We start from the raw sequence: 12,140 nt of genomic DNA, 5'->3' as shown, positions 1-12,140 counted from the left end.
TTGAACTGCAGGTAATTAAATTTTAGAGCTTTTGGCAGTAATCTGATTTGCAGATTTCTGTCAAATATGCATCGTGCAATCTGAGCGCAAAGGGAGAAGCATCATCATAATTGAAAATTAGACCCAAGGTCTCAGTTATTGCTACTGCCCTGAAATACTTACCCGGATTTTCTTCTCCAAGCTGGTGCATGAAACCACCACATCAGCCATAACCATACTGTAGACAGGATGTACAGCTTCAGGTACACTCTGTTGATGCTGAAGACAAAATACAACTACTTGTGGGCCAACAATCCGACAACCAAGCTGCAGAAAAAAAAAGATGTATCAAAGAGTAAAACAGCAATTGTGATCCCTGCAGCAAGATCAAGATACTTCTAAAGCCTCATAAAACTTTACGTTCGGTGTATCAATGAGAACCCAAATAAGAACCTTGCTTCACTGCTCATGTCCGATTTTAATTGCACCACTGGCAGCTATCCCTTCAGCTGCCGAAGCTCTCATCTCTGGAACTGTCTCACTATGCCCCTCTATCTTTAAGGCACCCCTTAAAACATTTCTCTTTCACAATGTTTTTGGTCATATGATGCTTGTGGGAGCTTACTGTGTGCAAATTGGCTGCTGTGTTTCCTGCCTTATAAGTCACTACACTCCAAGAGTTGCTTCATTGGCTGCAAAGATGCCCTGATGCCAGGAAGAGTGCTTTATTAATACAAAATTTCCTTTTTTTCCCCGTGTTTGATTTCCCCACATTATATTCCTTTCCTCAAGTTTTGTGCATTTATCTTTGTCTACCAGATCTTAACCATTTTTACTATGAATTTTGAAACTTGATTGCTACCAGAAAATCCACTTCTAACAGCTGCTAACATAACATGCATAATGTCACAGAGGAAAGTAAAGCATTTTTATGTTTAATAGATTACATGCTGGCTTCTTTTTTGCTGTTCACAGCACACAGGTGATAAAGATTGGTTACTGCTATCCATTCAGTAAACTGCAGACTATGTAAATTATGATCAGGTATGCTGATTGTACTGAACTGCCTAGGGTCATTTCCTTAAGACAGGGACCCATTTCACATGCTGTTTGATGGCTCAAACAGATCAATAGCTTTCTGAAGAACTCAAGCCATCCCATTTAATTAGAAAAGCTCTGTGAATTACTGGGTATCTAATGCAGTTGAAAGAATTACATTTTGCATTCTAAGATATCCATAAAGAAATCTGGAGCAACATTGAACAGAGATGGAGTCCATCTGAAGTCAGAGCAGTTAAGCAGTTGATTAGTGACTCTGATGTAAAAAAAAGCCTTATAAGAAACAAAACAATTATATCTTGATGATCAATTTAATGCTAAAGGTTCATGGAGTGTAACAATTATTTTGATAGTTCAGATTTAGTGAAGATTGTAATTACAATAAATATGCTGTTTGCATTGAGCGATGCTCAGTAATCTTGTTTAGTGGTTTATAATCTAAGCTGTGGTTTAACAGATTTTATATGCCTCCACCTACTGAACATGAGATCCTGTGGCACATGATAAATTCTAGCATCTGGAGTATGCTCGCAATGGTTCCCAGCCTGGCCATTAACTCTTTACTACATTTATTGGCTGTGGATCTTAAAGACAGGTATAGAAAAATGACCGCCATGGGTAATAACGTTAGCCTGAGTTAGTGTAGGCAGTTGTCATGAAGCTTAACAGACCCATGCTTGACACAGTACGGCAAGGAGAAAACATCCTGCAGCAAACCACACATAGCGAAATAAGTTCAACACCACCAAAGAAATGCTGTTAAGAGTTTATGGTTCATTACAATGTAGACTAAATCACAATTAATAGATCATATTATAACATATTCTTTTGATTTCATACAAACATAATCAACTGAAGATAAACTAGTTGAGGGATAATCAAGGAAAAGGAAATTAATGAGTCATTTTATTAGTGCAAAAAGAGCCTTGAGTAGCAAAGATAAGAATTAAGCCTAATGCAGCTGTAGCTTTGCATTGAAATAATTACGATGATAAGAGTCTTTGAGGTGAGTTGCGTTGTTTATTAGTGAGAATTAAGTTGAGCTATCCAAGTGGCCCATGGCCAGTAGAAAGCCAGGGAGGGGGGTGGTGTAGTGGTATTGTCACTGGACTAGCAACCCAGAGGCCCAGGGCAATGCTCTGGGGACCTGGTTCGAGTCCCACCGCAGCAGATAGTAAAATCTGAATCAATAAAAATCTGGAATTAAGAATCTACTGATGACTTTGGAATCATTGTCAATTATCATAAAACCCATCTGGTTCACTAATGTCCTTTAGGGAAAGAAATATGACATCCTCACCTGGTCTGGCCTACATGCGATTCCAGATCCACAGCAACGTGGTTGACTCTTAAATGTCCTTGAAATGGAGCGTAGTTAGGGGCGGGCAATAAATGCTGGCTCAGCCAGCGAGGCCCACATCCCATAAACATAATAAATAAATAGAAATCTAATGAGCAGCTCAGGGCACACTGTAGGTTGCCTGCTTGTGTACAGACAATATTGTTTTCTATCATTGGTGCTATTCTTAATGAAGCATCAACATCTCTGAAACTAGACTCTTAAATCTATGCATTAATAAGATTGGCAGAAGTCAAAGCTCATAGAGCAGATAAAAACATGCCCTGGTCCTAATGGGCATGGAGTCCATTCATGAGAGTGGGCAGTGAGATCAAATTCCATGGATTATTTTTTAACGTAAAAACACAAAGAACATCACCATCTCAGGAAGTAAGGTGATGATGGAAGGGTAGCTATGTCACAGTGATTTACTAGCAATTCGATATAAGGAAGCCAATTAGAAGCAGAAGAAAACACTGACGTAGATGAGATTGTATGTTTGAAACCAAATCAAATAAACTAAAGCTGATGTTTTAAATTGAAGGGGTTACCATGCTGGGACACTACAAGATGTTAAGAAAACAGTGAGAAGGTGGAGGTGAACAGACACTTAACAATCACAGGCTACACACGAAACATTACAAATTAGCAAACACAGCCTATTATTACTGAAGCATAGATGCACAAATTTAAAGAACTTTCTACAGTTATGCTGACAGAGTAAAACTACTTTCCCACTCAGATTAACCTGGTCTATGTTCCCCACCTTATTTACCTGACAGTGGGCTTTATATTTGGATTCAGCTTATACTTCTTAATAGCCAAACGCAACCTTATTTCAACTGGATAAAACAAAATCAAAACAATGTTCCATCCCACAAGAGGGAGACACAAAAATGAGCACCTTTTCCAGATGACTGTAAGCATCCCCCTCAAAGGGGTCACATATATAAAGTGAGCTGTCTTTTACTTTTAGACTAAATACTTCATCTTCATGTACGGTCTGCAGAAATTCCTCTGATTTAAATTCCTTAATAGCCTGAAAAATCAGAAAGAGAGGTTCAAGTTTGTTTGAAATGAATTCCGCTAAAATTAGAAAGGCTAAGTTAAAAGAAAAAAAACACCAACCTTATAAGCTTTTGTGAAATATTCAGAATCTTTCCTTTTTGTCTTTATAAATTTTACAAGAAAAGGTTCTGGCTTTGCATGGTTTGGCATTTTCACCACCTAAACATGGAGACCAAAAAAACCTCTCAATTATGGGTATAGGAAACTGGTTTGGAATCTATCACTCAGTGACTACAAGTACTTCATTGGCCGGAACTGGCTTTTGAGATGTCTGATAGCCTTGAAAAGATCTACATAGATGAAAGTCTTCCGTTTTCTTTCTTTCTTTCAATTTGGGAAGTTTTGTTCTTTGGACATCATTGCAGGAAATGTGATTTCTCAACATGGAAGTTCAGAGGCTTTAAAAAGATCCAGAAAAGTCTTGCATTGTGCTCTGCATGCAAGCCAGGACAATTCAGTATTTTCCTCTAGTTCCATGTGTAGCAAGTTCTGTCAAATCATCAATGATTGCAGAACTGCTGGGGGCCATGGCAGCTCTGGACTGTAACGCCTAGTAATAGCTCATCAGTGGAAGTGAAGCACAAGTCTCAACAGAAGCCACTTTGACATAACTCCAGTAAATCAAATCTGTGCATCTTGCCTTCCTCCCTTCATAGATATTGCCTGGTCTACTGAGTATTTCCAACATTTTCTGGGTTACTTATAAAACTGTACAGGTGCAACCTGTATACTAAAAAGAATCTAACGTGTTTAGGTATAATGTTGCTCCTAAAACATTTGACATGCAAATTTTATGTCTTTAAAGAAACATGCTGCATACCAAATCTGTTTATCCTTCAAAGAAACGGCAGGACACGGTCTACTTCTGTGTTAACACTGGCTCATAGACACCAAAATTGATTAATAATTAAGTCGGGTTGTGCAAGAAGCACCGTCTGATATTGTCCTGTGTAAATATTCTGCATTTGTAGCATTTTAAATCTCTAACTGCACTCCCTCTCTCCTCTGTAGACGTATTTGAGTATTTGTGTTGGAACTGCCTCGCAAATACACAGTATACAGTTACATATTCATTCATATGACATTCACCAATGAAAGCCAAGCTTCAAACATTCTCACCAGTCAGTAACTCCTGAAACCGATTAAAAGGCAGAGGCAGTTCACACTGCTCCAGAAATTTAAACAGTCGCAACCTGCAAACATTTGGTGGCCATTTCGAAAAATGATGATAGATGTGAGATGAAGTCAAATGAAATCAAGAGCATTTTTGGGTGCAAGCGGTCTGTTTAACTAAAAGAACAGGTGCTGTAACATAATTGACCACACGATATTCACGTGTCTGAATTAACTTTCAGCTTCAGGATACACTTTAAACTCAATTATTTCTAGGCTTCCAATTTTTGTGGAACACCTAGTATAACCAGGTTGGTACTGGCCTCCCAACTAACTTTCTGAAAACAATGTCCATAAAGTTGTATCTATTGTGTAAACTGTGCAGCATATTTCACCAGAATCACTCACTATCCTTTGGATATTACGGACTGTGGGCCCTAAAAGAAGATACACATTCAGTTATTCACCACACGGAAGAAAGCTGTCAGTCACCATAGTATTTACAAACCCCATTCTTTCTGATTTTTATGGAATTGGGGAAAAGGAGAATTCCTTCAGCCACAAGCAGGCAATACAAGAAAGCAAAAAAGTACCTCAGGTCCCCCCCAACAGATTTAGCTGAAAATCCTTAAGCACTCCATAATTTAAAGTTTATTTACTAGTGTTACAAGTAGGCTTACATTAACACTGCAATGAAGTTACTGTGAAAATCCCCTAGTTGCCACAGTCCAGTACCTGTTTGGGAACACAGATGGAGAATTTAGCATTGGCAATGCAACAAACTAGCACATCTTTCAGATTGTGGGAGGAAACAGGAACACCTGGAGGAAACCCATGCAGACACAGGGAAACGTGCACACTCCGCACAGACAGTGACCCAAGTCAGGAAATTTAGTTAGTCCTTCAAGTCTCTTGATAGAGAAAAATATTATCATTTTTTTGAAATAGCTGATCAATACTAGGGATCTGAATGTCTGAGATTCAGTGAGTGAGTGATCCTACTATATGTCTATACTTTGCTTTCTGTTAGTTGATGCAAGAGTCAAAATAGACACAGTCCCAGGCTTCCACAAAAATGGTTAGGTATGAATAAAAAGCAAAACAATCAGTACTAAAGACACCAAAGGCAGTGATACTTGGAAGTACTGCTAGTAAGAGACAGCTGCCCTTAAAATGAAACCTGTAGGAGAGGTAGGATCAGGAAAGGAAGTATATCCTTCATCACCTCCTTTTGACTCTTCTGACTTGTACAATCAACTCTTATCAAGTTGAAGTTTCAGACGGTTTTTCAGTCACGTGTTTTACAGAGCCACCAAAAACGAATTGGTTGGAAATGGATTGGTCACTTGCACCCAGAAGAGAAAATGCTTGAAAATCTCAGCAGGTCTAGCAGCTGATATTTCAAGTCCAGATGACCCACTGTCAATGCCTTGGAATCGAGGGTCGCTTACAACTACACAATGTATTGTGGCCAATGAAATCATTCTGGATTACCACATCTGCAGGTAATATCTCTACTTCGGAGTCACACTGAGTGAAAGTTAGAGATACTTCGATACATACGGGGATAGTATCAGAATAGTTTACTCCAGAACTCAATCACACTATGTAGAAATACACAGCTTCAGAAAGTGGAGACAGATATGGGGAAAGGAAATGGGAGGGAAAAAACTGAAAATCTGGTCCAATCCAACCACTGTGATGCCTAAAGGACCATAGAACAGTAGGAATTCACATGGGAAATAAAGGAGTGGAAAGGAGAAGTTTCTGGTTCTGGTAAATCTGAATTAGCAGGATGAATAGCATCCTCTGCTGTCAAAAGCCAGACTCAACAGATGTTTTGCCTCTCTGGTGCCAGGACAAGGAAGAAATAGCTGGAAAGGATCTCAAGAAGCAGCTAAGAACACATTGGAATGTTTATAGTAGGACGAACGGTGTAGGAAAAAGATCCCGAGGAGATATTGACCATTAGGGGATAAATTAACCAGGACCTCAAAATTAGAAATGAAAGACTTGGTCTTATATTGCCTCTTTCATGACTTCAGAACATTCCAAAATCTTTTGCAAACCAAGAAGTAATTTCAAAGTACATGCATCAAAATAAATCAGATAAATGTGGAGAAACTTAAGCTGTTGGGAATGGGTTGCAAAAACAAGGCTCATGTTCCCCACGCATATGGGAGATGAACAGGGTGATTCAGTTGAGATGTTTATGGTTTGACTGGGTAGCTAGAGAGAACCTATTTTCTGTGGTGGGGAGTTCAGAAGATTCACACAGTGCAATGGGACAAACTGTCATTTGGCCCATTGCACTACACCAGCTCTCCAAACAAACATCATGGCTTTTTCCCATGACTCCAGCACATTGTTTCTATTCAAATGATCATCTAATATCCTCCTGAATGCGTCTGCCACACTTCCAAACAATACATTCCAGATCCAAGCCACACATTATGAAGAAGTTTTTTTCCCTCATCACAGGACAAGCATGGTGGCACAGTGGTTAGCACTGTTGCCTCACAGCGCCAGGGACCCAGATTCAATTCCTGACTAGGGTCACTGTCTGTGCAAAGCCTGCACGTTTCCCTGTAAATGCACGGGCTTCCTGCTGGTTCTCCAGTTTCCTCCCAGTCTGACAGACATGCTGATTAGATGCATTGGCCATGCTAAATTCTCCCTCAAGTGTACCTGAACAGGCACCGGAGTGTGGCAACTGGGGGATTTTCACAGTAACTTCATTGCAGTGTTAATGTAAGCCTAACTTGCGACAATAATAAAGAAAGGGGGCAAAGCCTTAATATTAGAACCAGGATCCATCAGGATTGCTTCCCCACACAAAGTGTGGAATAAATCTAGAACTCTCTCCCACAAAAAGTTGTGGATAAAAGCAAATGACTACTGCTGATGCTGAAACTAAATGAGAAAATGTTGGAAAATCTCAGCAAGTGTGGTACCATCTGTAAGGAGAGAAAAGAGCTAAATTTCGAGTCCAGATGACCTTCTGTCAAAAGCTTTGCAACGTTGGGAGTCAATAAAAATTGTGCAAGGCTGAGATGGAGATCTTTGTTCGGGATTGGTTGTCAAATAGGAGGCAGAGAGTGGGGGTCAATAGGTGCTATTCGGATTGGCGGTTGGTGACTAGTGGAGTGCCTCAGGGGTCGGTGCTGGGGCCTCAGCTATTTACCATTTATATAGATGATCTGGAGGAGGGAACCGAGTGTATGGTGTCAAAATTTGCTGATGACACCAAGATTGGAGGAAAGGCAAATTGTGCGGAGGGTGTGGAGAGTCTACAGAAGGATCTAGATAGGCTGGGTGAATGGGCCAGGAACTGGCAAATGGAATTTAATGTTGGCAAGTGCGAGGTGGTCCACTTTGGTAGGAATAATGGTAGGAAGGATTATTACTTACGTGGCAAAAAACTGCAGCAGGCGACGGTGCAGAGGGACCTTGGGGTCCTTGTGCATGAGTCGCAAAAACCCAGCTTGCAGGTGCAGCAGGTGGTCAGGAAGGTGAATGGGATGCTGGCCTTCATAGCGAGGGGGATTGAGTATAAAAGTAGGGAGATCTTGCTGCGGCTGTATACGGCATTGGTGAGGCCGCAGCTGGAGTACTGTGTGCAGTTTTGGGCGCCGTACTTACGCAAGGATATTTTGGCCTTGGAGGGAGTGCAGAGGAGGTTTACTAGGCTGATGCCGGAGTTGAGGGGGTTGAGCTATGAGGAGAGGCTGAATAAACTAGGCTTGTACTCGTTAGAGTTTAGAAGAATGAGGGGAGATCTCATTGAGACGTATATGATGAATGGGATGGATAGGATAGAGGTGGAGAGACTCTTCCCGCTCAGAAAGGACAGTAGGATTAGGGGGCACAGCCTCAAGATAAAGGGGGGGCGGTTTAGAACAGAGTTGAGGAGGAACTTCTTCACTCAAAGGGTGGTGAATCTCTGGAATTCTCTGCCCGTTGAAGTGGTGGAGGCTGCCTCGCTAAATATTTTTAAGAAGCGGGTTGATGGGTTTTTGATAAGAGAGGGGATTAAGAGTTATGGGGAGAGGGCGGGAAGGTGGAACTGAGCCACAACAGATCAGCCATGATCTTATTGAATGGCGGGGCAGGCTCAAAGGGCTAGATGGCCTACTCCTGCTCCTATTTCTTATGTTCTTACGTTACAGAGCCAAAGCAGGAAACGAAAAGTTTCCTAACATTGCAGAGTCTGTTTTTAAACATAAAAAGGAGATTGTCTGATTTTAAAAAGGAGTGAGTGATTGGAGTGAAGTCTCTGATAGATCTGGGTGAGTTTGAATAAATAAATTGATTAATGATCGGCTTCACTCAGGGCAGCAGCTTGTGCCCGCAAAGGGAAGCAGGGCGTGGGAAGGATGCGGGACTCCGAGCCCCCGGCCCATCCCGCAGCCCTAAGCACAACGGTCCCGGGGACCCACCTGCAAACCCGCGGCACACTCTGCGGGAAAGGCGGCATCAAAGCGGCGGCCTCGGGCGGCAGGATCGCACGGCCCCGGGCTCCGAGTCTCTCCCCAGGCGGCAGGATCGCACGGCCCCGGGCTCAGACTCTCTCCCCAGGCGGCACAGTCACAGGCCCCGTTACCCGGGAAACAAGAACCTCCGCCGCCGCCTCACTGCCGAATCCCCGCTATCCAGCCACACAGCCCAGCCCCGTATTTCCCCCTCATTAATCGCAGCTTTCTTTCTTTTTTTCAGAAATAATCTGTTAATGTGTTTCCCGCTCGCTACGATGCCGGAAAATGGTGAAGGACCCTCAGGCATCTTTGTGGACACATAGAACGTGAGGGTCCTGAAGGAAAAGGCGGGAGATTAGGATCGGGGATCACATGATATAGGGAGGGCGGAGCCGCTCAGAAGGCGGGGCTACAAGCTAAAGGGCGGGGCCACTATCATTGAGGGTGGGGTGGAGAGCAAGGGGCGGGACCGCTAGCGTCATTTGAGGTCAGGGGGCGGGATAAGAGTTTTTAGTAGGTGGGGCTATAGTGGGGCGGTCCTAGTTCCATAAATGGGCGGGTTACTGACGTCAGGGGGCGGGGCTACAAGGGTAGTTCTGTTCCAGTCGCCCGGGAGTGTATCCTTCGGATGGATTTGCCAGCATTTCTGTGTCCCCTACAGATTTAGTCTCACTTACTCGCATTAGCAGTTTAGTGGTTTATTCAACTGATAATGGCAAAATACTGTGGATGCTGGAACCTGAAACAGCATTTTTTGTTTATTAAACTTAATAATCCACTGATGACCATTGTCAATTGTCATAAAAACCCATCTCGTTCACAAATATTCTTGAGGGAAGGAAATCTGCCGCCCTTACCTGGTCTGGCCAACATGTGACTCCAGAGCCACAGCAAAGTGGTTGCCCCTCAGCTTTGTTTCTCACATTTCCGTGTACTCAATGGGCAAAGGGTCTCTTCTGCACTGTATGCTTCTACGATTCCTGGACTGAACAGCTTTGTTTCTGAAAGTTGAGCAGGTTAGGCTCGTAATCACTGGTGTTTAGAAGAATGAAATGATCTTAATGAAACATAGATCACTGAATTGTTACAATGCAGAAGGCCATTCAGCACATCGAGTCTGCACAGGCTATCCAACTGGGCAATCCATTTACTGCCATTCTCTTTGACAAAGGGTTATCTGGACTCAAAATGCCAGCTCTTCTCTCTCTTTACAGATGCTGCCAGACCTGCTGAGATTTTCCAGCGTTTTCTCTTTTGGTACTACCTGTCTCTCCCACTCGACTGCATAATCCAACATGTTCTCCCTTTTCAGATTAGTCTTTTTAAATACTTCAATTGAACCTGCCTCCACCAGAATCTCAGGCAATGCATTCCAGACTTTAATCATTCATTGCTTGAAGGGATGTGTCATTGTGGAGATGTTTTCCCCTTGTGAAGATAGCTAGAACTCAGGGATGTTGGTTTAAAATGAGATGCTCCATTTAAAACTAAAATTATGTCAATTTTTTTTCCTCAAGGTTGTCTACGTGATGAATTCTCTTCTCCAGCTGGTTCATTGAATGCAATTAGTCCCATTCTTCAGTTTTCCCATATCTTTGTAAATATTCTCTTCAAGTGTTTATACAATCCCCTAATGAAAGCCACTACTGAATCTACTCGCACTACTCAGGTAGTATATTCCACATCAAAACTCAGTGTAAAATGTTTTCTCATCTCAATTTTCTGTCAATCATGTGACATGTGTATTCTCTGGCCAATAGTACGATCTGCAATAAATGGTTTTAATCCAGCCCAGGCAACAGGTTTTGCCAGCCATGGACTATCTTCATTATGCAGATACAGCAATAGATATACCTGTGGACAGGAAAGCTTCAAATCTACTGGAAGTTTTTGTGAGCAATTGAGGACTGAAAAAGGCATTAACAAAGATTTTCTGTTTACTTTGCATACTTTTGTTTAGATATTAAAAAAAGGCTTGTGTTTGGTGCCATTGAAACTGCAGGGACACATTCACCAGTCATGCAGCCACCGTGTCTGTCAGCCACAGATAGCTGCTTGCAAAGGAAGGAACTATCCCTAATACTGAGCATTGCAAATATATTTTAAACCAATGCAGCAATAGTAAAATTCTCTTTTTTCACCATGGTTAAAGATTACAGTTTTCAGAGAATACTGAACCTCCAAATAACCAGTTGAAAATCCACTAGGCTTATGCCCCCTCACTACCCTCATGCTTCCCATATTTATACATGTATAGTCCTTAAATGAAAAAGGACATTTTTGTATGCAAAATCTACAGGTTATTTTAAGTATTAGTGACTCTTACAGGTAGAACCAAAGTCAGCAAGAAAGCACAAGGGTTCTGTCTTGCAATTGAACTTCCAACTTAAATTTATGATCTTCTGATCCCATAAGCATTTCACCTCCAAGACATTGCCAATCTCTGCCCATGACTCAGCTTATTTGAAGCTGAAATCTCATTCATGTTTCTCATGAATTGGCTATTCAGGTGCTTTCCATCCAGGAACTCATCCAAACAGTTTCCCCATAGCTTAACTCGCACCAAATCCCATCCATCCAGCACCACGTACTCGTTGACCTATTTTGGGTTCCCATATGGCAACAACTAGACTGCCCTCCACAGCATTGCTCCTCAATTGTAACCTCCTCCAGCCCTACAACCCTGCTGCATTTCTCCAATTCTGACCTCTTGCGCATCCCCAATTTCAATCAGTCTGTCATTGGCAAGCTCTACCTTCAATTGCCTCAGCTGTAGCTCTGGAATTCCCTCCCTAAACCCCTACCTTTCGTTCCTCATTTAAGAGATTCTTTAACACCTCCACTTTGACCAAGATTGTTTCTGTCGCCTCTCAATAAGGCTGTCAAATTATGTTCAATAATGCTGTGAAACATCTTGTAACATTCAGTGGTGCTATGTAAATACAAGCTGTGGTATCCACTTCTCAAACCAAACTGAAATGGACCTCAATGCAAAAGATATTACATTAGAACATGCATTCGCACATGAGTTTCAAAACATTAAACTGAAATTAGTAGCAAAACCAGATCAGTACTGCAGATTCTACAATGTTACACAATTAAGGATG

At 41.9% G+C, this 12,140-nt stretch overlaps 1 protein-coding gene across 3 annotated transcripts in view; it reads right to left on the bottom strand.

Moving 5' to 3' along the window:
* The window catches only part of topbp1 (DNA topoisomerase II binding protein 1), a 69,705-nt gene extending 60,542 nt beyond the window's left edge, over positions 1–9,163 (bottom strand). Inside the window, exons 1-5 of one of the 3 annotated variants that reach the window (XM_080202301.1) lie at positions 8,998–9,095; positions 5,218–5,293; positions 3,506–3,604; positions 3,282–3,416; positions 163–306 (exon numbers count right to left, since the gene is read on the bottom strand). In XM_080202301.1, the coding sequence (XP_080058427.1) occupies positions 163–306; positions 3,282–3,416; positions 3,506–3,595 (369 nt within the window). In that variant the 5' untranslated portion in view covers positions 3,596–3,604; positions 5,218–5,293; positions 8,998–9,095. Of the gene's footprint in view, positions 1–162; positions 307–3,281; positions 3,417–3,505; positions 3,605–5,217; positions 5,294–8,997 lie in introns of all 3 variants that reach the window. The other 2 variants (XM_080202310.1, XM_080202319.1) reach the window with 2 other exon arrangements.
* Positions 9,164–12,140: the final 2,977 nt, after the last annotated feature.

Source organism: Carcharhinus amblyrhynchos, chromosome 2 (genome assembly GCF_965287045.1).
Source record: "Carcharhinus amblyrhynchos chromosome 2, sCarAmb.v2.hapA, whole genome shotgun sequence".
Taxonomy (NCBI): domain Eukaryota; kingdom Metazoa; phylum Chordata; class Chondrichthyes; order Carcharhiniformes; family Carcharhinidae; genus Carcharhinus; species Carcharhinus amblyrhynchos.
This window is presented reverse-complemented; position numbering and strand designations above follow the sequence as displayed.